Source organism: Podarcis pityusensis (genome assembly GCF_964106645.2).
Source record: "Podarcis pityusensis genome assembly, chromosome: 13".
Classification (NCBI taxonomy): domain Eukaryota; kingdom Metazoa; phylum Chordata; class Lepidosauria; order Squamata; family Lacertidae; genus Podarcis; species Podarcis pityusensis.
Window position 1 is genome coordinate 45002920 of NC_138038.1, and position 25761 is coordinate 45028680.

The window sequence follows — 25761 nt, forward strand, 5'->3', positions numbered from 1 at the left end:
CCTCTGCTGAGCTGTGGCCCTTCTGATGGAGGGTAGGCATTTCAGGATCAGAGCAAAAACAGGGCACTGTGAAGTATGCTCCTAGGCACATGTGCTGAAGGACACAGTGGACATTATTGCCTGGAAAGCATGCCAAAAAATTGGTAGGGAGAGTTTGAGGGTACGAAATAATAATTAAAAAAAGGTTGTTACAACACAGGAGACTAACTTACACCAAATCAGACTGCTGGACAGTCTAGCTCTGTATTGTATACTGCCTGGCAGCACTTTCCCTGGGTTTGAAAGTGGATCTTCCTTCTCCGAGCCTTTGACTGAAATTGGGACCTTTAGTGTACAAAGCATGAGTTCTGCTACTAAAACAGGTATGAGTTGTCCCAAACAGATATACAGTGGTACCTCGGGTTACAGACGCTTCAGGTTACAGACTCCACTAACCCAGAAATAGTACCTCGGGTTAAGAACTTTGCTTCAGGATGAGAACAGAAATTGTGTGGCAGCAGCAGGAGGCCCCATTAGCTAAAGTGGTACCTCAGGTTAAGAACAGTTTCAGGTTAAGAACAGACCTCCAGAACGAATTAGGTTCTTAACCCGAGGTACCACTGTACTATCTCTTAGGAAGTGGGGGCACTGTCTAGATCCTAAGTCTTTACTTCAGTGGTGTCCAAACTTTTTTCAAAGAGGGCCAGGTTTGATGAAATGAAGGGCCGTGTGGGCTGACCAAAGGGCCAACCAAAGTTGTTGACCTTTTCTTTTTTAAGGATTGAAGTTGTAGAGATTTTTGGGTGGGATTTTACCCCAGGAAATAAACTGCTACAGAGGTCGGATTAAACCGACTGGCGGGCCGGAATAGGCCCGCGAAACGGACTTTGGACATGCCTGCTTTACTTGGACTTCGCATGACTCTTTATTTGCAAGGATGAAGAGAGAGAGAAACACACACACCAGACAACACAGATGGACGTCCCAATTCTCAGGAAGATTTTTATGCAATTGATACAACAGCATGGAGGAGTAGGATGGGGGGTGGAATTGGTTTTTTCTCTCCCGTGTGTGTGTGTGCATTTTGTTCCTTTTATTAAAAAATGAAAGAAAAAAAGGAGAAATCCAGCTACAGGAAGCTCTACCTTCTCTTCCCCCCACAGCCCCTTGCCACCCCACCCCCCAAAAACCCACCCTCCGTGACTTGACTCCCCCACAAGTTCAACCCCACAGCCTCGGCCATATTACACAAGACATATTACATATTTATAAATATAAACCCCACCCACATGGAGACAGGGGGACGGAGGAAAGGGGGAGGCCCCACCCTCTTTTCGCATTTATGTTACAGCACATGAACCTGGGGTGGGGGGAGGGGGAGGGGCAGGGAGGGAGGGAAGGGCAGGAGAGAAATGGAACAGGCTGTGGGGGGAGAGCCAAAAGGGGAGTGGGGCAAGGGGATAAGAGGAGCTGCTAACTATACCCAGATCATCTCGACTAGACAGGGCCCCCACTGTGGTCCTTCTGCCCAGGCAGATCAAGACTGCAGCTCACAAGAACAGTTTCACAATGGATACCAAATGCCGGCAGGGCTTACCAACCAAACCAACAGCCATATTTTGTTAAAAAAAGAAAAACAGTAAGCCACGCAAGGAGAGCGGTTGCCTAACCGGGCCTTCCCGGGCTGGAAGGAACCTCTTTGCTTTTTGCCCTTCCTGCAAGCCACATGTGTGTCAGAACGAGGGAGAACCCAACTGGCCTGTCCCTGGGCCTGTCAAATTCAACAATGAGGAGACAGCTAAGTCCCAGCCAACTGGACCCTGTTTTGCGTCCTGCCCATTTGCGGGCGCGAAAAATGCTCAGTCGTCGCCCTCCTCGTCGCCCTCCTCGCTGGAGTCGGAGTTGGCCGGCATCATGGGGTCGTCGTCGAGCAAGGAGAAGTCCCGCTCCGAGCTGGCGTAGCCCTGAGACAAGTCGTCCATCTCGTCTTCCTCGTCGTCCTCGTCCACGGCCTGTGGGTGGCCCAGGTGCAAGGCACCCGTGGCGTAGCCGGGGTGGCCCAGGCCAGGGTGGAGCAGGGCTGCGGCAGCGGAGGACGAGGCGGCGGAGGCTGAGGCGGCAGCAGCGGCAGTCGAAAAGGGCATGTACTGTAAGGGAGAGCCGTGGGCCGTGCTGGCCTGGAAGTGGGCATGGTGCAAGGAGAGGGGCCCCGCGGCCCCCAGCTGGACCCGCCCGGCACCCATCAGAGCCATCATGTTGGAAAACTCCATGGGGGTCTGGCGGCCCCGCTTCTGGGCACTCTCGGCCCCAACTGGTCCGGGAAGGAGGCGGTTCATGGTGGGATCAGGCAGGAAGCTCTAGGGAGAAAGAAAATACAACATTGCGTTGCAGGGGGTGGAACTAGGGGGCCCTTTGCATCCCTTCCAACTCCACAGTTCTATGATTCTAACATTTGGATGAAGCAAAATCTAGTAGGCTATTCCCTTCCCTTCCATCTTTATGGCCTGCCTCAAACTGTCTTCACGCGTGCCATTTGTAGGGCATGTCTCTATACAGATCACCAGGGAGAATGCAAAACTTCCTCATACTGGTATTTATTTTTATTTTTTTAAAAAAGCATAAAGGAAAACTGTGAAGGGCATGAGTTTTTTCAGCTGCCATTTTTAACAGCAAATAAAATCAAGACTCAAAACTGAGAGTATAGAGAAGCTCAATTTTAAGTGACCAGTGTTTCAAGAGATCAATCGTTATCTGTTTGGACTATATGTTGGCCTCACATTATTACCGAACGGCTATAGAAAGAAACCAGAAGCCTTTTTTGCTAGATATAATAGGACAGGAAATTCCAGATAATGCAATAAAGAAACCAGTGGTTGTTTAAATTAATAGAGTATGCTGAACTTGCCATTATGATGGCCAAAGAAATACAGAAAGACAGTGATAAGTGAGTGGGAACAACTAGAAAGGTATTTAAAACGGAGTGGTATAAATATAAATCTACAAGCAGGGATTGATTTATGAGCACCAGCAAACAAAACAGAGTTAAGAATAGAGGGGGAAAGATGGGGAATTCCAAGGAGTTGTAGCAAACCAAAGAGGGTAAGATAGGATGCCAAGATAGGTTGGGAAGTCCATGAATAGTCAGAGAGGAGAGGATGAATGTATGAAAACAAATCTAATCAAATGTGATCAAAAACTGCATGCATGCATAAATAATATAGAAAGAAGTTTAATGCACCCATACACACTTGTTTTTGGCTCTTGTAAGTGCAGCATGACAGTGTCTTGCATGGGGGTCAGGTTCTGGGGGTAGCGCATATACACAAAACTGCATATACTCACACCTCAGTGGTGCCCTGCAAGATGAATGCCTCGCAAGACGAAAAACTCGCTAGACGAAAGGGTTTTTTGAGCTGCTTCGCAAGACGATTTTCCCTATGGGCTTGCTTCGCAAGACGGAAACGTCTTGCAAGTTTGTTTCCTTTTTCTTAACACCGTTAATACAGTTGCGACTTGACTTCGAGGAGCAACTCATAGAACGCGGTGTGGTAGCCTTTTTTGAGGTTTTTAAAGACTTTGGTGATTTTTGAAGCTTTTCCAAAACTTTCCCGACGCCGTGCTTCGCAAGACGACAAAAATCGCAAGACGACAAAACTCGCGGAACGAATTAATTTCGTCTTGCGAGGCACCACTGTATAAGCAACCTTACCTTCCTGAGTTCTGTGCTGAGCGGGCATTGCCCGCCAAGTATCCCAGAGTATCTCTGTTAAGCGAGGTGGAGAGATTAAAAGCTACTTCCACGCCTGCGCAAAAAGTGCTTTTAAGCTCGCCGCCTTCTGTGCATTTGTGTGATTTCAGCCGTGTAAGCACGCCCAAGTTGCAATTGCACTGCATATGCTGAAAGCTTCGCAAATCAGCAACTTGTTTTGCTTGGCTCGAGAAGCTGACTGGGCCACTGCAAAGAGCAAGAGGGAACACCTGTGGTTTAATCACCTTCTTGCCGTTAGCAGAGATGCTGGCTGCCTGCATCCGCTCCAGACCCATCAGGCAGGCCGGCTCTATCGGAACAGGCTTGGGAAAGCGAGGCCACCTGTGCTTCCGCCGCTCCTCCATGTACTGGCGAGAGGAAAAAAGAGATAAGAGTTAGTCGCTGTCCCGTGGAGCAAGGGTGGGCCACGTGTCTCTGAACCCTAGAGATCCAGAAAAGGTTTGTTTCGGTTGTTTTGTACAAAATCAGGCTCTCATCTACAGATTGCTATCAGAAAGAGGGCATTGTAATCTGTACTAGGAGCCCATATGCTGACGGGAAGCAATAATCCATAGGCAGAGAGAGCACAAACAGGGAAATCTCAAGGAGTTCAAATCCATGAGCATCGGGACAGTCTTAACATCTCAGGTCACCGTGAGGATAAATGGGAGCAAAGGAGAGAACAGCCACTTGTGCTACCCTGAGATTATTAGAAGATATAAATGATAATACAGTCGTACCTTGGAAGCCAAATGCCTTGCGAGTCGAACGTTTTGGCTCCCGAACGCCACAAACCCGCAAGTGAATGCTCTGGTTTGCGAATGTTCTTTGGAAGCTGAACATCCGACGCGGCTTCCGATTGCATGCAGGAAGCTCCTGCAGCCAACTGGAAGTCTCGCCTTGGTTATCTAACGTTTTGGAAGTCGAACGGATTCCGTTTGGCTTCCAAGGTACAACTGTAATAAGTGAGTAAATATCCCAGTCAAGGAAACCAGAAATGGACATGCCGAATGTTGACTTGGGGGCCTGGCACCCGAAGTTGGAATGAAAAGGTGTTTGAGAGGCTTAACATCCAAGGAGCCCTACCTAGGGCCATAGTTCAGCTGCAAAGCAAAAGGTGCCAGGTTCAATCCTCAGTATCCCCAGGCTGGCTGGGAGAAACTCCTGTCTGAAGCCCTGGAGAGCTCTTGCCAGTCAGTGTGGACAAAGCTGAATGAGATGGAGCAGGGGTCTGGACTCGATAAAAGGCGGAAGCTTGCTATGTTCCTGGAGTTCTTAGTACTATCATTTGGGCACCAGATAGACAATTTCCCCCGGCTTTTAAGAACTGTGAATGAAAGCATTCTTTCACTGATGAAAATCCTCTTTGATTTTACCATGTATGCAAAATACCCGCTGCTGTTGAATTTGCATGCATTGTTGTTTTTATCAATGGTCCTTTTTGTTTCTTACTACTGCCATGCCACTCTTGGGGACAGAAAACTATGCTGAGCGTGGAACAAATGGGAACCTAGGAAGCTGCCTTTGACCTGGGACCACTGGGTTCCTCCAGTTCAGTACTACCCATACTAATTGGCAGCGGCTGCCCAGGAATTCAAGACAGGGGAGATCTCTACCTGTAAATGATGGGGACTGAAGCTGTGACTTCTGTATGCAAGGCAGATGCCCTACCAGTGTTCACTGGGGCAGGGAACATGAAGGTCTGAAAAACCCGGAAGCAGGAGAGGAGGAGGAGGTGGGTCTGCAAACACTCACCGCCAAGAAGCGAGGGTCGACAGCGTACTCTGGGTGGGCCTGCAGCCACACCTCAAGGTCGGCTCGCCGGGGGGCTGCGTCACCCACCAAAAGTGTCCCGTCAGTCTTGTTCACCACTGGGATACGGGCCTCGAGGTCGATATCGGGGCCTCTCAGCGCCTCCAGACACTGCAGCTCCAGCTGAGACCCGAGAGAGATGGTAAGATGGGAAAGAAAAAGGGAGGGTGCCCCACCAAAACATTTCCCTCCACTCCCCGTGCTCTGGAGGCTCCCATCTCTTACCTCCACCATCTTTTTGCTGCTCTTCTTTTGAGTGAGAGCGGGGCGGTCGCGCATAGTGCCGTTGGGGACCAGCTTGTGCTTCTGGAAGGTCAGCTTGATTCCCTCTTCCTAGGGACAGCACGAGAGGTTAGGCCAAGGATGGGGAAATGCTGAATGGAGGATGAAACTGATGGACTATGCAGAATTAGATAAACTAACAAGGAGGATTCGAAACCTGCGGGACCAGAGATTCTCAGAAGACGGGAGTAAATTTACGGACTATTTGAAAAGTAATTGTGATGAACAGATCACGCTAGTAGGTTTGCAAGAAGTTTTGTAAGGTGAATTATTTGAAATATTGCAAAGAAGACAATGAGAATTATTAGTTAAGGATAATTAAAGGTAATATGAAATTAAGAAATGCATAATAAGTGATAAAGTACGGGAAATCATCAGAGGCATTGACGGAAGTCCAGAAATATTGTATAAGATGAGAAGCTATGTTGTATGAACACAGGAATTAATATGTTAAAAAATCAATAAAAATGTATATATAAAAAAAGGATGGGGAAATGCTTTTGACCCAAGGACGGCACTTACGATGGGGCCAGGTATGGGATTAAATCTGCTTTAATGAAAAGGGAGGTAGGCAAAGACAACCTCACAGCTTACTCTGCAGTAAAACTGTCTCCTCCATCCCTATCTCCTGGCCAACTGTGGGAAGGATCCTGATGCTTCTTACACTTTGCGACTGTAATCTTACGAATGCGTTTCAACATAGCCTGTAAGCAACCTTGTAAGAATTGGGATCCCTGTATGAGACAGCTGTATATTCCTGCATTGCAGGGGATGGACTAGATGAGCCCCAGGGTCCCTTCCAACTCTTTAATTCTTTGATTACAGGAAGTACTTCCACCCTCCACTCGAAATTCCCATCTATACTGAGCGTCAACAGAAAGCAAGGCTATTTCTCTTGACGCTTCCTCCACTGATGCTTCCCTAAAATGGAGTACCTTTGAGCATTAGATCAGAGGGAATTGACACACCTCCCCCAAAATATTATGTATGAAGAAAACCGGCCACTTCAGTTTCGTATGTTGTGAAATCAACCAAGAAAACCTCTCCTGTGTTTGACATATCTGGACTGCAAAGGAGGGCTTGGCTACATCTTCACCCTTGGCAAACCCCCTGGGAAGAGACTGATAATGGCTCCTTTTTCAAGTGGGAAAGCGAGGCCAAAATAGTATGAGGCCCAAGGCAGAGACCAGGGCAAAAGCAAGGCCTGCTTCTCTAAAGGAGCTTCCCCAACCTGGTGCCCTCCCAGATGCTGCTGAACAGCATCTCCCACCAGGTCACGGAGAATGGGAGTTATTGTAGACCAGTGTTTCCCAAACGTGCATCTCCAGCTGTTGTTGGACTACAACTCCCATCATCCCTAGCTAGCAAGACAAGTGGTCAAGGATGATGGGAATTGTAGTCCGAAAACAGCTGGAGACCAGTTTGGGAAACACTGCCGTAGACCAACATCTGGAGAGCACTAGGTTGGCAAAGCATCTGTTTACTGTATTTTATTTTTTAAAAAAATCTGATTTCAATATTTCACTTCTCTTTCATTCCACTGATCCTTAACCAACAGTTGTTTTTTTTAAAAAAAAGGCCGTACAACAGAGGTGCCTCAGTGCAAAAAAGTGAAATTGCTTCATCCATCTCCGGACCAAAGCCTCGGCTCTGATCAGGGGAGATTCGGTATTAGCATGGCAAGTCATCACAGGCAAATCTCCCTGGCGTATGTCACCAGCCTGAGCATCAGGCGGATGGACATTGGCTGCTCTGCCACCGTCAGCCCAGCTGTCACTCACATCTTTGATCTGCACGGTAAACTCCTTCTCTTGCCCACTGTGCCGGAGGCGGGTGAAGGAGGCGGCCCCTTCTTCTTGCGACGCCAGGGGGCAGATGTGGGGGATGGGAGAGCTGGTGTACTCCCCGTGCAGGTGGGGGAGGCCTTCTCCCTGCATGAGGCAGGATCCCACCTGGCCCTGCTGCGCTGTTGGCCATTTCCCAGAGAGCACGGCTTGACATACCAAGTCGATGCGGTTGATGAGCACTCGGTCCTGGCAGAAGGAAGAGAACAAGAGGCCGTCAGGACTGACCACAGGCAGAGCACATCCTCCAGGTTCACTTTGGCACTCCTCCATCTGGAAACTGGGTCATTCCAAACCCCCTCCCTTCCCCTTTTAGGGACAGAAGCCCATTTAAATAATTATCTAGGGGATAAGGGTTCATCAATAAAGACCTGGTTATGTTTAGAATGATACTGCATAGGGAAATGTTCCCTGATACCAAGATGAGAGATTCTATGGAATGCAGATAGAGAATTGATAAGAATAATGATCTGTTCTGACTTTGATGGAAGAGTACAATAGACGAGCCTTCTTGTGTTTTGGCTCATTTTCCTCTTTTTTCCCTTTCTTTTTTCTTGTTCTCCCCCCCCCTTTCCTTTTTCTTTTTTCTTCCCCATAATGGCTTATATTCTATGCCATGTACTTTGCTATTTTTTGTAGTTTTTTTAGCTTTTTCCATTATTATTCTTAAAGATTTTTCTTTTGTAATTTTGGTTGTTTATATTTATCTGTATTTGTTAAAAGAAAAATAAAAGTATTTTTTTTAAAGTAAAAAAAGCCCATTTCTTATTACTGAGCTATATTTTCTTATCGTGCCTCATTGCTGATCTTCACAAGCTGCTCTGGGATCAGTCTGTGGATAATTATTTCTTATAGGAACTATGAAAATATCGGTTTCTTTCACAACCTTAGAACAGCTTCCGGAGAATGGCAGATTATTCGGCACTGGCAGACTTGGGAGGGCTGTGTACAAGCTGAAAGGAACCCAAATCTGCTTGGCAAGGGACAGAATTTGTGAAACTGGGGTGCCACCACTAAGAAGGCCCTCTCTCTCATAACCAGTTGCTGCATCTCAGACTCAGGTTCACAAAACAAAGGTTTTAAAAAGAGGTGTCTGCTGACTGGGGGTCCCCAACAGAATGCCAAACAAACACGGGCTTTAAGTAAAAACTAGGCCTTTGTTGCTACAAGCGGACGCAGGGACAGTTTCCTGAAAAATGAGAAGACAACTGCAACGGCGTACAAATAAGCAGCACTCTTGTACAAGTCTGGTCACAAGAATGCATTCTATAGCAGTTATAACCCATTTCAACAAATCTAAGACAATCGGCAATCTTTTCGCTCCTCTGAATCGCGCTCCCCAACTTTCACATTTTAATAATGTATTACTGAACTTAAGGACAATGAAGAATAACTCTTTAGTAAGCATGCACTCATCAACATCTTCATTCATTAGCTGTCTACATTGTTCAGTCCACCCTTATTCAATAGTTTAAGATTAAATGTAACTGCAATGCCTAGCTGAGTTCTTGCATTCCTCCAGGGCGCCAGAGTACTGGTTGCTATGGTTATTATCTTTAAACTGAGTCCCCCCTCCCCACGGGGAAGGGTTAGTGCAAGTTCACACAGTTATGCTAAGATAAAAACTACCAAGAAAATGGAGTCTTTGAGAAAATGCGGCTTTTGAGTTTTCTCCTTCATTCACATGGACAAGCTGGGACAGTGTGTTCCTTTTGGTACCCTGACCCTAAGTCGTGTAGGACAAATGTGGGGAACCTTTAGCCTGCCAGATGTTGCTGAACTACACTCTCTGGGCCACTGACCATGCTTCTTGGGGCTGAGGGGAGTTGTAGTTTAGCAACATCTGGGAGGACGGAAGGTTCCCCACTCCTTGGCATAAGGTTTTAAAAAGACAAATGCCACTGCTTTGAACTGGGAACCACTGAAAAAGATGTGCGAGCATTCAGTTAGATACTTTCCCACTGACTGGTCCACTTCCAACAGCTTAAAAAACGACACGGGAACGGCCATGACCGGATAGTTCAGTTGGTTGGTGTGTGGTGCTGGTAACACCAAGGTTGCAGGTTCAATCCCCACAAGGGACAGCGGCATATTCTTGCATTTCAGGGGGTTGGACTAGCCTATGCTAGTTCCTACACCCCCTCACCTCCCCCCCACACTCTGATTTTTTCAGCCAGGCAAGCAGGAAAACAATGCTAGAGTCCAAAGACGCATTCCAGCCAGGGAAAAGACACTTAAAAGAGGATGTGAGCTGGGGAAGAGTCCCTATGGGCCAGAGAAGAGGGGCCTGGAGTGCTGTACAGCTTGGCTCTTCGGCCTGAGATTCCCTCATCCGTGCCCTGGACCCCTGGCGATCCAATTCGGGATGCACTTAGATGGAGCTTGTCCCCCACTGCAGCACAACTTACAGAGCCACAAACCACCTCCCTCTGCTCAACCTGTTACCTTTGGCCACTCGTGGGCCCGCTGGCGCTCCTGCAACAGCAGGTCAGAGGCGCTGGGCTGTGGGGAGTTGCCCTCGTGGGAGGTGGGCAGAGAGAGAAGCGACGACTCTTCCTCCTCAAACAGCTTCCCGCCACAAGAGGCCTCTTCGCCTGGCAGGGAAGAAGACCGGGGGTGGGGGGGAGAGGGGGAGAAAGAGCCTGAGAGGTGCCGCCGTGGAGAAACACATAGTGAAAACAGGCAGAGATGTCAACCTACACAAAGCCTGGTTGAGGGGCTTTTTTTGTGCTGCCTGAAGATGGGAACGCTCTTTACCTAGAGGAGACGGTGCAATAGCTGGAATGAAAAAGCATGGGGCTACCCCCTAGCAAGGCATGCCATTTTAGGGGGATAAACGTTAACCTTTGCACATTTCCTCAGCGAGCGGTCTTTCAAATATGTTTTGGGGTGTGGGGAATTCAAATCTGCTATTATTTTTGTGACCGGACAACATTTAGCTTTGTATGCCTGCATTTGATGAAGAAGCACATAAAACTGCTTATGGAAAACCAAAAAATGTTAATTTGACCTTCTGAAGATCTCAAGTGATAATAAAAATAATTTTAATATTGTAAACTGCAAGTACTTGGCAATCATTTGTAATGATTCACACACTTTTTACTTGCCAAACAAAACGAAATTACCTTCATTTAGCCAAAATATATTTTGAATACCCAAGTTGTGCTTCCCGATTTTTAGCACCCCTCGTTTTGGAAATTTGAGAGTAGAAAAATCTGACAGGCCGTAACGCCCCAGGAAGGACGCATGCAGGGCGACTGTGGCATGCAATCGTTTCTGAAAGGGTCTGAGCGCAAATAAGAAGCCACCTTCGCTGGTCTGAGTCTGTGCCTAAACAGAAGACCACTGGGGACCCTTCTGTACACCCATCTTGATTTCCACAATAGAAGAACAGGTGGGGATTCACATATTCCAGTGGAGAAGTCAGAGGAGAAAAGGGGGGCAGAAAACCCCTTGGGAAAATTCCTCACCATCGCTATCATCTGAGCACCCCGAAGTAGAAGAGCAAGACGAAGAAGCAGAGATCTTGCTGAGGTCCAGCTCAGAGTCCGAGTCGTCCACCGATTCAACTTTAATGGGGAGGGCTGTGGGCTGCTGTCGCGGAGTGGGGAGCTCATGCAAGGGCGGTGGCAAGAGCAGGGGGGCAGGAGGAGCGGCCGCTGTCACCACGGCAGCCCCAGAAAGAGGCAGCCCCAAAGGCTGTGGCGGGGGAGGCGGCGGGGGTGGCGGCGGCAGCGTCCCTGTGCTCCCCGCCCGACTGTGCATGTGGTTGAGTCGAGCGGCCAAGAAGGAGAAGTCCGGGTCCTGCATGATGGTGGCATCGGTCTGGCTGAGGCCATGGCGGGCAACGCCACGCAGCAACTCTCCGTCGTGGCGCCCGCATTGCCACCAGGGAGGCATCTCGGGGCCCGGGGGCTGGCAGAGGGCGAGGCGCTCTTCCAAGAGCGGGTGGCACAGGACTTGCTCCCGCAGGCGCCGCAGGAGGTCAATGCGATACAGGGTGCGCGAGGCCCTCTCCTCCGTGATGGGCTCAATGAACAGTGTCGGGTCTGGAGACTCTGGGAGGGAGAAGGGGGAAGGATGCATTAATTAACAAGAGGGAGGCACATGGGCGGATGCTCCCTCCAGCTCATGCTAAAGTAGGGATTACATGACTTCATTTTATTCAGCACGCCCCAAGCTTCGGGTTTCGCGCAGTCCTCCGCTAGCCATGGGAGAGCTGTGCGAAGTCGCGCAGCTCTCCCACGGCTTGTGGATAGCAGCCTGTTCTGGGGGGTGGGGTCGGGGGAAGCTCGGGCTTCCCCCGCCCCAGCCCCGCACCTGGGGGGGAAATAATTTTTTTTCTTTATTTCCCCCCCAAAAAACTAGGTGCGTCCTATGGGCCGGTGCGTCCTATGGGGCAAAAAATACGGTATATACTGATATATACAGTACCAACAATACTGATCTGACTCGGTGTAAGACAGTTTCCAATGTTGCTATGGAAGCCCTGGTTGGGGATGGAGGTGGGTAGACAACACAAACGGGCAAGGACTATGATTTGAAGGAGCTGGAAGGAAGAAGAGACTATACCCACAGCTGACCTCCCACTCACCATCCACAGAAACAACTGCACATTCCTGTAGGCCAAGAGATGGCAAGGAAGGCAGATGAACGCTGATTGGACCAGCCACTCTATAGTTTACATCTCAACCTTGTGCCCTCTGGCTGTCTTTGGAACTCCAACTCCCATCAGGCTTGGCCAGCCTGATCAATGGCCAATGCGGAGGGTTGGACACTTCCCACCCACCGTGGCCCCCAGGTACTAACCATCGCTTGCTGCGGGAGGCAGCCGGCAAACTTGCCGGCACATGGCCACGAAGCCGTGGAAATACTTGGCAAGGCTCTCGTCCGTCTTCTTCTCCAGCCGGGCCATGGCCCGGAAGCGGCCCCAGTGGAAGCGCATGGTGTCTGGGTCGTACTCCACCCCGAACGTGGAGACGACGCGGTAGAAGTCGGATTGCTCTCGGCGTGTCCACCTTTGGAGGAGAGGCAGGGTTGGGGAAGAGCAAACCCGCTAGATGTCTTCATAGGAGAACCTCTAACCAAATTGATCCCAAGTCTCCATCCCTCTCCTAAGCCAATGGCTGGCTGATGCAGGGGCGGGGCTAAGCAACCACTTCCTGGTTCACCAATCAGGAAGATCAGACCACACTGGCAGGTACCAGGGACAGGTGCCGTCCCCCCCCCCCAAATGCCCATTGGTGATCCCACACTTTTAGAACTCCCATCCTGTGAGTTCCATTCTGCCCTCATGCTTTCCCCATTTTGACAAAGGCCACTGAAAATATCTCTCTCTTCTAGTATTTTTACTGAATATTCTTTTTATGGATAATCCCTGATGGTTTTCAACAGTTCTAGTGCACACTTGAGGTTTTTTAAAAAATAAAAATAACAATGGGTGGATTTGGTATTTTAAAAACTTTTTTATTGTTTTATGTCTTTTTCTTGTTGCCTTGGAAGGATTGGCACCCTAAAAAGTAGGGTAGAAAGTAAAGGGTTATAGCCAAGGTTAATTTTACTCAGAGCTGACCCATTAAAATTAATGGATGTTCAATAGGTCTACTCATGAGTAGGCTTTCCCTGGCCAAGAATATAACCCAAAGGTATACCACCTAATTCTGATTTTTATTTTTTTGCTTATATGCAAATCCATCCAATCAACCAACCTACCGACACTCTAGCGGGGTAACCCGAAACATGATTATTCAGAAGCAAGTCCCAACCAACTCAATGGAACCTACTCCTTAGTATATGTGCTTAGCACTGAACCTTAAGATTTACTTAACTGGGTGTGGCAGTCCTACTAAACAGAACGTCCCCATCGTCTTCATGAAGTAACGCTATGCCTGTTTCAGGGGCCCTGAGCATTTCTGGCTCTGGAACTGGGGGTCACCTCAGCCCAGGCCACTGTGAAGACGTGCCCCTCGGTGGCCTCGCAGCCAAGCCCAGAGCTTTTACCTCTGTTGCTTCTCTCGCCGCACCATCTCCTTCAGCTTGAATGCGGCCTCACAGCGCCGCCGCCGCCGGTCCCCTCGTTCCGCCGCCTCCATCTTGAGCTGCTCGCGTTTGTAGCTCCTCTGGAAGGCGGTGATCAGCCTTCGCAAGCGAGCCGTGATGGCCGAGGCTGGGGGCCAGAACAGGTTCCCCGGCTGACCTGAAGGGAAGGCGCAAGCTGCGTCACAGAAATTCCTGTCCCCCTTGGCACCACAGCTGACACACAGCTAGTACCCCACCTACCCCCCTCCAAAGCACTGTTTCCATCGCCTCCTTTGACAAGCACTTTCAGCCAGCAAGTATTTACCTTCTTCACCGTCCACCACAGATATTTCCTCATCCATCATCATCAGTGGGTCACCCTGCGGCAGAGAGACTGGTGTCAGAAATAAGGGCAATTATTCTGACTAGATACTCCAACCATAGAGGGGCCACACCCAGAACATACCACCAAAATGAAAAAGAGACCCACCCCTCCTTAAAAATATATATCCCTTTTTAAAAATCAAGCTCCTAATACAAATTCTTGGTGGCCTTCCATCAACAGGCAAAATCTGTTTCATTTTAATGTCTGGCCTGCTGGGCTGATTTGTTTGGTATGTGCTATTCTGCATTCGAAACAGTATTTCCAATTTAATTTTGCTGCAATTTTTACCTGCTCTTATCCGATTTTGTTGTCGTGTTGCTTACTTGTTTGGGTGTATAATACAGTGGTGCCCTGCAAGACGAATGCCTCACAAGACGGAAAACCCGCTAGACGAAAGGGTTTTCCGTTTTGGAGGTGCTTCGCAAAACGAATTTCCTATGTGCTTGCTTCGCAAGACGAAAATGTCTTGCGAGTTCCTGCGGGGTTTTTTTCCTTTCCCCCCCCTTTTTCCCAAGCCGCTAAACTAAGCCACTTAACAGCTGATGCTAAGCCGCTTATCAGCTGATCGTTAAGCCGCTTATCAGCTTATCGTTAAGCCGCTTATCAGCTGATCCACTAAGCCCGCTAAGCCGCTAATACTGTAGCACTAATCCGCTAAACCGCTAATGGGCTTGCTTCGCAAGACGAAAAAACCCGCAAGACGAAGAGACTCGCGGAACGGATTCTTTTCGTCTTGCGAGGCACCACTGTACATGTAACCGATAACTTCATGTTAGCTTAATATCTATAGAATATACACGAGGGTGGGGGGAGAACAGATTTCTTTTTACTTTTTTTAAAGAAAGTCTGTGGGCACATCGAGATTTTTGAACACCAACACCACTGGTCATTCCTCTCCTCCCCGAAGGAGAAGAAAGTGAACCCAGAAATGCACTTCCTTTTTCAAAAGGACCCAGTAGAGTTAATTTGAGCCTTGAAAAGCACATAGAGCTGAAAGAGGAAGTGGGGCAGAGTGTCACTCTTCCCACTTCCCCTCTGGGAGAAAAAGGTAGCCACCACCACCAGTTTAAGGCTAACGGGGCTGTAGAGCTCAGAGCCTTTGCGAGAAGCTGGGAACTAGATGAAGGGGGCGACATGGAGCAACATTTGTGGCTCCCATACTGCGCTGGCTCAGGATCTCACCTCATCATCTGGCTCCTTGGCAGGGCCTCCCACTGGTTTGTACTCTGGGTCCTCGCAGTCCTTGTCGAAATCGACCCTGCCAGCAAAAGAGGGGAGAGAACTGGTTCGTCATTTCCGCTTCAATCTCAGCTCTCCCCCAATCCCTTTCATACAGACACACCTCAGGTCTTCCTGCGAGAAGCAAGCTGAACTCACTGACACCCGGTGCCTCCGTATTAGCATGGCAAGTCATCATAGGTGCGTGCTTCTTCAGGCCCCCCTCCCCCCGCACCAGCTACTCACCCCTCTCCCACATCCAGGCGATGCTCGGCGGCAATGGCCTTTTCGTCAGGGCGACCAGCCTTCTCCAGGAAGCAGAGCGCAGGATCCGCTCGCATGGTGTTGTACTTCTCGTAGCCTGAAAGGGGTGCCAGAGGGATGAGAGATTTCGGGGTTTGCCTGCACCCAATCTCAGAGAAGATCCACGGACCTTAGATTCAATACTGTCATCTTTATTTAATCATATTAAATAAAGCATTTTTCCGTGTATAAGACTAGGCTTTTTTCCTAAAAAATAATGTCAAAAATTAGGGGGTGTCTTACACATGGGGGCATCTTATAGACAGAAAAATACAGTACTTGAAACGTGCAATTATTTTGATGGATCTCCTCCAAGTATCACTAATGTTGAGAGTTACCCGTATATTGCGTATGATCATAGAATCGAAGAGTTGGAAGGGAACCAAACGTACAACACCCTACCCAACCTATTGGTTCTCAAGTCGTACAGCACTTGCTCATCACTCCATAAACATTGAATTACTTTCCCTTGGTATAATAGGGTTCATGTTTTGTAACCTTGTCTTGTTTAACCGTCATGTCTATGTTATGAATAGTTCCAGTCGCTACCTTCCATGTGTTCACATACCTGTGGTTTGTTTATTTCGGTGTTATTTTATGTCTCTGTTTGACAGTGATATATCATTGCATATGGACTATGTTTATTGTCACCAGATCTTGTTTGGTTTTGCAGAATCTTGCATAACCTTTTCTTTTTTGAAAATTAATAAAAATGAAAAACAAATGCCACACGCCAACTTTGAAAGGAAGGATGTGGCCTACAGAATTTTAATGGAGGGGGTGAGAATGCTGGGAATTAACCTGCTATCAGGCAAGACACTGAACAGGAAGGGCTGTAGCAGAACTGTAGAGCACAATCCTAACCCGAACATCTAAATAAATGAGGGCTATAGTTTAGTGGTAGAGCCCATGTTCAATTCCTGGCATCTCCAGGTAGGGCTGTTTCAACTATACTGATCTAAATGAAACTATCCTCTTGACAAGGCAGCCTTCATATGCTACTGTGAGCGCAGCTCAAAACAGGATGTGACCTCAGATTCCTTCCCCAGAATGGTACTGCAGCAGCACCTACCATGTTTGAAGACCCCAAGGAGCAAAGACTTGTCAGCTTCTGTATCCCACCAGGCTGTGGGGACCTCTGCTTGGTCCACTAGTGGGAACCACATGTCAATTTCACTGCAGGATCGAATGACATTTGGGAAGGGGGTGCAGCAAAGGCAGGAGGGAAGAGGAAGAGAAAAAAACACAAGAGAGAAAAAACAAAGCGTCAGAGGCAGCCGAGTTCACGGAAGTATAATGTTCTATGGGAACAGATGCAATTAGAAGTTCATAGAGAACAGGAAGTGGGGTGGATATGATCAGTCCTGGAATAGTGAACATAAAAGCATTGGCTTTAAGAGGGATGGCACATTTTGTTTTTACAGGTAAATTCATGGAGGGTAAGGCTATCAATAGCTACCACAATGGGAATCACAAGAGAGAGTGCTGTTGCACTCAGTTTGTTGCTTGCAGGCTTCCTATGGTTGGTGACTGGGAGAATGAGATGCTGTACTAGATAGTCATGGGTTCAAGCCTCAAGTTGGGCAAATGATTCCTGCATTGCAGGGGGTTGGACTAGATGACCCTTGGGGTCCCTCTTCCAGCTCTACAATTCTATTCTTCTTCTTATCTGCTTACACTCCTATCTGTAAAGAAGGATGCTAGGAAGCTACAGCTCTCATTCCAGGGATGAGTTTCAGCCATGAAACTCACTAGGGGATCATCTTTCAGCCTGACCTGCCTCGCAGAGCTGTTGTGTGAGGATAAGCACAGTTGCGGAAGACACATGCAGGCTACTCTAAAAGCTGCTTAAGAAGAAAGGCAGGGTTAAAAAAAAACAAACAGCCCAATGCAACTTATAAGTAAATAAAATATTACCTGGAAATAGTGCCTGCCAAAACTTTCTCGGCTTGGTCCCCGATCACCTCCTGGCGCAGGTAATACAGCATACGGACACGTAGGAGAACTCTGGGGAGAGAACAAGGACTTTAAGTGGGGAAAGATGGAGGAAAGAACTGTGCACCCTTTGCTAGCTATACCGGACAATATCAAAGACTCTGCCCTTGTTATCTCTCTCCTAGGGAACTGGAAGACGACAGTGATAATCTTTTTTGTTGTTGTTCCAGTCTGAACACATATGGATTGCAGTCTGGTGGCAGGGAGGAGGAATACACATGCTAAAGATTGGAGAAAACCCGTAAGCTATCTCATTTGACATTTTTCTTTCTGCAGGCAGAAAAAAAAATCAGAAGAGAAAGGGCAATGGGGACAGCACTACCACTAATACTCATTAGATTTATTCATCGTCTTCCTCAGAAAAAAAAGTCTGAAAGTGCCTAGCAGAGCCATAAAAGTATACCTAACTCACATTCAAAAAGGAAAGCAAGGAAGAAATACAATATAGCGGAAGTATTTACTAAAAGCGCTCATCAAACCAATGCTATAAAAAGGGCAAATCCTACACAAACCCGATTAAAAGATGGACACTGCCAACAGGGTGGAAATTAACCACCAAAAGTCTGGGGAAACAGGAATGTCTTAGGCTGCCACCTAAAAGCTGATTGCAAAGGCACCAGGTGCATTTTCCCTAGAGGGGAGCAACCCCTGAGAAATCATGTCATGTTACCACTCTCCACACCAACTTAAATCTACAGTTGTACCTTGGATCCCGAACGCCCTGGAACTCGGACGTTTTGGCTGCCGAACGCCGCAACCCCAGAAGTGAGTGTTCTGGTTTGCGAACGTTCTTTTGGAAGCCGAACGTCCGATGGGGCTTCTGTGGCTTCAGATTGGCTGCAGGAGCTTCCTGCAGCCAATCAGAAGCCGCGATTTGGTTTTCAAACGTTTTGGAAGTCGAACAGACTTCTGGAACGGATTCCGTTCGATTTCCAAGATACGACTGTATGCAATTGTGGTTTTTTGGATGGACTGCAGCCGGCCACGCCCTGAGAAACCAAGCAGTTTGCAAAGCTATAGCTTTGGGGATGGGAGCAAAGTACCTGCAACTATTTCTCTACTACAGTGGCGCTGTGATGGGGCTTCTCTCTATTCCGAACGAACAGTTGGAATGGGTTTGAGAGTTAAAGTGGGGGAAGGGACCTGCTCTCTCTAGCTGCACTGGTGTGTCAAAACAGGATCCCTTTGCATCCCATCCCATCCTTACTTGTTGCATTGGTGCTTGAGGTGCTTCTTGTAGCCCTCATCCTGGAAGAGGGTGTCGGGGTTGTACTTGCGGATCCATTCAGCTTTCTGGACGTCAAAAGTGGTCTGGGACTTGACCTTCTTCCCTTTGCGGCCTCGTGGGACTGGGATGGACAGGCCTGCCCGAGGAACAGGAAGTGAGCTCAGAGCAGGGGCATGGCTCTCTAGGTATAACATGGAACCAGTGCAATAGGGATTAGGGTCACCCCAGATTTTCCATCGTATCTCGAGCTCAAACATATTTCAAAAAAGAACCCATGCACACTGCCACCCAAGCAGAAGTTTAAGAGACAGAAAGAACCTCCCCGACTCCCGCAAAGCCATCCACATCCCCCTTCCCCAAGAGTCCCGCCATCTTGAATTTGCCAGCATCCTTGAATTTGCTTCCCCCCTCGCCCGAACAACCCACATCTTGCGATATCCCAAGACAGTGGCAATGTAAAATGGCAGGCCCAGCTTGGCCAAGCCCTTCACGACAACGGAGAGAGAAATTAAGGGAGGCTTACCGGAGTGGTTCTGAAGTTCCTTGGCTTTGCCGTTCTCAACCGGGCTGATGAGATCCCAGATGAACCCCTTGATGTTCTCATCGCCCCGGTAGTGCATCAGGCAGTAGACGAGGATGGCCCGGCAGATGGTCTCCACGTCCCGTTCAGACATGCGTCTCTTGAACCGTCCATGCGACAGGATTTCCCGCCAGCGGCCCCAGCTGTCAGGAAAAATTGGCAAAGTCAGAGCCGTTCCCTTGCTTTGTCTTTTGTCATGACTAAGGATGAGCAAGTAAAACCCTCAATGATACGTTGGGCAATAGATACTGGTCATAATATACACATGGGAAGCATGGGAACAATTGTGGAATATGGATATAAAATTTACAGCATGTTACAGTCTGAGAGAAAATTATATGAAAATGTTATCCTGATGATATCTAACACCAAGTAAATTGGCAAAAATGTATAAATCTAAATCACGTAAGTGTTGGAAATGTAAAGAGAAAGAAGGCTCTTTTTATCATATGTGGTGGTCTTGTAGTAAGGTTAAAGCTTACTGGGAAATACATAACACTGGGCAACAATTTTTTACTTTTTGAATGTTGTCTAGATTTCTACAGCTGATTTAGGGTATTTTTGCACTGCTGAATCAGGAAATGGCATCCGTTTCTCTCCATCAGGTCAGGTTTTCTGTAAACTGAATGGTGGGCATTGATAAAGGTAAGTACACATAAATTGCATGTTGCTTCACCATTTTTCAAACTTCAGGGCTTGAACTTCCGTTTCTTGGAACTCCTGGAATGCTCAGCAGCACGGAGGTCTCTCTTCAGAGTCCAACAGTAGTCAGCCATCATGACTGCATCCCAGCGACCCTGATACCTGGTCTCCATCTCTTTCATGTCCTGATGGAATCTCTCCCCCTGCTCGTCACTCATTGAACCCAGGTTCTCAGGAAGTCAGTCCATATGTGAAAATAGGTAGTGCATCTTGACGCTCGTGTTGCAGCCCAGGTTTCTGAAAGCAGCCAGCATGTTGTTGACAAGTTCTGCGTAGTTTTTGGCCTTATTGTTGCCAAGAAAGTTCTTCACTACCAGAACAAATGCCTTCCACGCTTCCAGTTCCACTTCGTTCATTGAGTTTCCGAACTCTGGATCTCTGATGAACTGACGGATCTGAGGACCGTCAAAGATGCCAGCTTTCAACTTCTCCATGGTCAATCCTGGAAAAGCCTGGCACAAGTAAATGAAGCAGTCACCATCCTTGTCCAGAGCCTTGGTGAACTGCTTGATTAAGCCGAGCTTGATGTGCAGCGGTGGGAAGAGTATTCTGTCTCTGTCCACCAGAGGGTCGTTGATGACGTTCCTTTCTTTGCAAGGCACCAATTCCTCCCGCACAGGCCAGTCCTTCTTCGTGTAATGCTGAGCACAGTCCCTACTATCCCACATGCACAGAAAACATGGGTACTTGGTGAAGCCAGACTGTTGTCCCAACAAAAAGTTCACCATCTTCAGGTCAACACAAATAAACCACTTATGCTGATCATAACCAATTTTCTCCAGCACATACTTCACCGCTTCATAGTTCTCCTTCAGTGTAGTCGAGTGAGCCAGGGGTATAGAGGCAAACTGGTTGCCGTTGTGTAGCAGAACACATTTCAGTGATCGCTTGCTGCTGTCAATGAACAGTCTCCAATCTTTGGGTTCGTACTGTGGCACTCCAAGCTTGAGCAAAAGCTGCGCAATATCTGCACAGTACACCAAGTCCTTCTCTTCCGAGAAAAAACGGAGGTACTCTTGATGCCTGTTGCGCAAGAAGCTGATGCGAGCACTGTCAGAGAGGAGGTTTTTTTCCTTCAATCTGGATGCCAACAGTTCGGGCAGAGTCCTTCGACAAGCTGAGGTCGCGAACTAGATCATTCAACTCCTTTTGGGAAAATGGATGTGGAGCATCATCTTCAAGAACCACTTCTTCTTCTTCATGTCCTTCAACACTGGAGGCATCTTCGTCACTAATGTCAGGAAGTTCTCCGAAGATAGGCACTGGAATTTCATCACAATGAGCTACAGGACGACGTGCTGATTGAAGATCAGGATACTTCGTGGGGCGGCTGCCCCATTAACTTAGTTTTGATCCCCCAACTTTATGCTTTGCTGGACCAATTTATGGAAAATTTCGAGGTTTTATGACTTCAAACTGATCCCTTTTCGACATAATCACCCAGAACTATCGAACCTGAATACTTCTTGTTATTAAAATAATCATTTCCAATCAAAACAATTATTTGACAAGGCATTTTACCCCCACCAACTTCTTCTAAAATGCTCCACACAAGCGTACATGTGAACAAAAACGTAAAAAAAGACGTGGCCATAGCTCAAAAACTTGACCTGATTGAGCAAAACCAATGTGATTTTTGGATTCAGCGCATCAGATTCATCCTAAATCAGGTGAAAAAGCACAGACAACAAATTTGTTGACCAGTGTAATAAATGAAAAGGGTGTTTAAAATAACCTTTGTAAAAAAACAACAACCTAGAAGCTTTTCTTTTGGGAATTATAGGGATAGAACTACCTAAAATGTATAGAAACTTATTCATGTATGCTACCTACAGAGGCAAGAAAGCTACTTGCCCCAAAATGGAAAGAAGCAGAAGTCCCAGCAAAGGAAGAATGGATACAAAAACTTATGGAATACACAGAAATAAAGAAACTTACCAGAAGAAAAAGAAATCAAGATAATGAACTTTTTATAAAAGAATGGAAATGGTTTATTGAATATTTACAGATAAATTGTAAACAGATAAGATCACTGGCAGGATTATTGTAATAACCTGCAGTTTTATAAGAGTATATATTTAAAATAGATGAATAAATGAGCAAATTAAGTTAATTTGGATATGCAGAGGATATTAAAAATGAATTTAAGGAACCACAGAAAGAGGGAGAAGGAAGTCAAGTTTTGAAATGTTAAAATGATTGTAAAAGTAGTGAAATGTACAGAACTAGTGAAATGTATGAACTTGAAAAGTATAAATAAAATTTGAAAAACTGGAGGTGGGGAGAGAGAGAGGAAGGAAGGAAGGAAGGAAGGAAGGAAGGAAGGAAGGAAGGAAGGAAGAGTTCCCTTGCTCGCCAGGAACTGCAGACCTATGCATGCTCACCTGAGATTAAGTCCTGTAGAACACAGCGGCACTTACTCCTAAGTAAGCATGCACAGAACTGCCCTGTGTTGTAAGCTGACCGCCGCTTCTAAAATGGATTTATAAAAGAGTCCACCTGCCCCGTAAACCCCAGAAACACACTGCCCGTACGCTGGCGAGTTTGCACCCACAACCAACAAAATCTTCCCCGTGCCACATACCCATAGACTAGCAGTTGTTTCTCCACCTGGAAGCAGTCCGTGCGCCCGTAGGAGTGGTGGAGCGGGTGGTGGTGGCGGTCATGGCGTCGCGAGCGCGGCCGGTCGTCGTCGTCGCTCTCCAGGTCGGAGAACTCCACCAGGTCGTCGTCCTTCAGGGTGCTGAAGTGGCGCGTCTGCTTGCGCACGCGGGGGGTGTCAATCACCAGGTTGTTCTGCGGAGGGGAGAGAGGAGGAAGCCTTAGGTTGGTCTACCAAAGCACCAACCCCTCCCACGGGTAAATGCCCAAATGTAAAACCATCCCCTGCCTTCATCAAGATATGTGTAGGCTGGACCGCCTTCTTTTATTGTGGAGGCAGGGAGCATTTATTTCATTGCATCTGCTCAACAACCAGTGCTAATTTCTCCTACTCTTATTTCAAAGCTATTTTTGCCTTTTTATCAAAAAGGCACCTGGCCCAATTTGGTTGCTGATAAATATTGCTGCAGACCTTTGTGAAATCATGGTCTTTGCAATGAGTAGCTCCGGTCCAGGTTTGTAAATTGTCTTCCTTTAAATGTTGTGAGGATCCTACGCCCTTTAAAATGTGGGGGGTGGGGTGGGGGGGGTTACTGGGTTGTTTTTATTTTATTTTGATTATGCATTTTATAGTTTTATATTTTGATTTTATTCTGTGAACCGCCCTGAGACTTTCAGGTTTGGGTGTTATATTATTATTATTATTAATAATAATAATAATAATAATAATAATAATAATAATTTAAGACAGGCTGAGGGTTGGGGAAGGAAATACAACTCACTTTTTTTAAAAAAAAAGTACACCATGCCTCAGAATGTGAAGTGTGTTGTGAAGTCCTCATGTTACTAATGCAGCCAATCAAAGCCTGAATTAACAATGGGGGCAGGCTCTTTCCCCTGCCAAGCCCATTCCTCAACACACCTTGCTATTGAGCATATCCAGGTCCAAGTCTGCCTTCTTGGCCCACTTCTGCCAGAAGTTGGGGTCGTCCAAGGCGATGTCTGTCCTGTTCTCTGAGGCCACAAAGCTCGCCTGGGAGAGAACATATATATATATTTAAAAACAAGAATAATATTTTTTTTATTTCTTCCATACAGAAAGTTACACATTTGTTAAGTCAACAATTACCGTATTTTTCGCTCTATAGGACGCACTTTTTTCCCTTCAAAAATGAAGGGAAAATGTGTGTGCGTCCTATGGAGCAAAGACGCCATAGCCCCGCGACCCTCTCCCGGCTGGAGAGGTGACGTGCGGCTATGGCAGGAGCCTCTACAGCCCCGCGTCACCTCTCCAGCCGGGAGAGCGCGCGCGGGGCTAAAGAAGCACCCCGCGACCCTCTCCCGGCTGGAGAGGTGACGCGCGGCTATTGAGGCTCTTGCCATAGCCGCCCGTCACCTCTCCAGCCGGGAGAGCGCGCGCGGGGCTAAAGCAGCCCCCCGTGACCCTCTCCCGGCTGGAGAGGTGACGGGCGGCTATGGCAGGAGCTTCCATAGCCGCCCATCACCTCTCCAGCCGGGAGAGCGCGCGCGGGGCTAAAGAAGCACCCCGCGACCCTCTCCCGGCTGGAGAGGTGACGCGCGGCTATTGAGGCTCTTGCCATAGCCGCCTGTCACCTCTCCAGCCGGGAGAGCGCGCGCGGGGCTAAAGCAGCCCCCCGTGACCCTCTCCCGGCTGGAGAGGTGACGGGCGGCTATGGCAGGAGCTTCTATAGCAGCCCGTCACCTCTCCAGCCGGGAGAGCGCGCGTGGGGATAAAGCAGCCCCCCGCGACCCTCTCCCGGCTGGAGAGGTGACGCGCGGCTATTGAGGCTCCTGCTATAGCCGTTCGTCACCTCTCCAGCCGGGATAGCGCGCGCGGGGCTAAAGAAGCCATAGCCCTGCGACCCTCTCCCGGCTGGAGAGGTGACGCACGGCTATGGCAGGAGCCTTTCCGCTGCTCCCTGAACTGTTCTTTGGGGCTGGTGGTGGGCTTCCCCCCGCCAGCCCCAAAGAGCAGGTCGAAAGGAACCTGAAGCCTGGAGAGCGAGAGGGGTCAGTGCACACCGACCCCTCTCGCTCTCCAGGCTTCCAAGGTAGCCGCCTGAACACACCTTAAACGGCACCTTGTTTTAGAGCGGGAAGAGGGGGAAAGTTCTCCCCCTCTCTGCACAGCGCCTCCTGCCACTTCGCTGAAGGGGCGCTGGGCAGAGAGGGGGAGAATTTTTTTTTCTTGTTCTCCCCCCTCTAAAACAAAGTGCGTCCTATTGTCCGGTGCGTCCTATGGTGCGAAAAATACGATATATTCCAGTTGAGAGAATAATTTTTTTTAAGGATTTATGGGGGTAGGGTTGGCTATCCTACTGTAACATGACATGCACCCTTAATGAGCATAACATCTCTACTATGGAACCTGGCAGGTTTGGTTTAGTTTTAAAACAAAGCAAATGGGTTTCTATGCTTCATGGCTTGGGTGGGAGTGAGTCAGCCAGGAACACACAATGTAAAACATTAAGAGCCTCCTGGATCAGATTATTAAGTTCAGCACCCTGTTCTCAAAAGTGGCCAGCCAGATACCCGAAGAAAACCCACAAGCAGGAAGGATCTGAGTACAAACAAACATATTATTATTATTATTAGTATTATTATTATTATTCCCTTTCCCCTCCAGTGGTTTCCAGCAACTGATGCAGTTTGTTCTGGCCTTCTGCACACGCTTTCCTTTTCACTTCTTCAGCAAAGCCTCCCCTCCATCAATCTCCAATTCCCCTAAACGAAAAAGGAGGAGGAGGAGGAAGCTAAAGAGCAATTACCTTGGCGAAGGTGGAGCCCTTCCCTTCGCTCTCAATGGTGATAGTGGTCGTCCGCCGCAGCAGAATCTGGTCAATGTCCTCTTCGCAGAACTTGGAGCCCTCGTCGTCCTCTTCCATGATGGCAGCATAGGCTCCCTTCCGCAGCAGGTCTTCGATCTCCTTCTTTGAAAACTGCTGGATCTGAGAGAGGAACAGGAGGCAACGACAAGGGGGGCGGGGAGATTAGAAGACCATCTTCTCTGACCTGCCTTGGAACGGAAGCAGGAATCATTCTATC

General features: G+C 48.0%; 1 protein-coding gene across 4 annotated transcripts in view; it reads right to left on the minus strand.

The window, feature by feature from the left end:
* Nucleotides 1-967: 967 nt before the first annotated feature.
* The window catches only part of CHD8 (chromodomain helicase DNA binding protein 8), a 66438-nt gene continuing 41644 nt past the window's right edge, over nucleotides 968-25761 (minus strand). For 3 of the 4 annotated variants that reach the window (XM_080978806.1, XM_080978807.1, XM_080978808.1), the window contains 19 exons: nucleotides 25485-25664; nucleotides 23618-23728; nucleotides 22679-22890; nucleotides 19336-19535; nucleotides 18792-18993; nucleotides 17507-17596; nucleotides 16662-16765; nucleotides 15533-15647; nucleotides 15251-15326; nucleotides 14009-14063; nucleotides 13666-13861; nucleotides 12475-12683; nucleotides 11136-11723; nucleotides 10111-10259; nucleotides 7603-7854; nucleotides 5765-5872; nucleotides 5483-5662; nucleotides 3973-4095; nucleotides 968-2336 (listed from right to left, as the gene is read on the minus strand). In XM_080978806.1, coding sequence (XP_080834932.1) covers nucleotides 1839-2336; nucleotides 3973-4095; nucleotides 5483-5662; nucleotides 5765-5872; nucleotides 7603-7854; nucleotides 10111-10259; nucleotides 11136-11723; nucleotides 12475-12683; nucleotides 13666-13861; nucleotides 14009-14063; nucleotides 15251-15326; nucleotides 15533-15647; nucleotides 16662-16765; nucleotides 17507-17596; nucleotides 18792-18993; nucleotides 19336-19535; nucleotides 22679-22890; nucleotides 23618-23728; nucleotides 25485-25664 — 3648 coding nt within the window. In that variant the 3' untranslated portion in view covers nucleotides 968-1838. The remainder of the gene's footprint in view (nucleotides 2337-3972; nucleotides 4096-5482; nucleotides 5663-5764; nucleotides 5873-7602; nucleotides 7855-10110; nucleotides 10260-11135; nucleotides 11724-12474; nucleotides 12684-13665; nucleotides 13862-14008; nucleotides 14064-15250; nucleotides 15327-15532; nucleotides 15648-16661; nucleotides 16766-17506; nucleotides 17597-18791; nucleotides 18994-19335; nucleotides 19536-22678; nucleotides 22891-23617; nucleotides 23729-25484; nucleotides 25665-25761) is intronic. The other variant, XM_080978809.1, reaches the window with a different exon arrangement.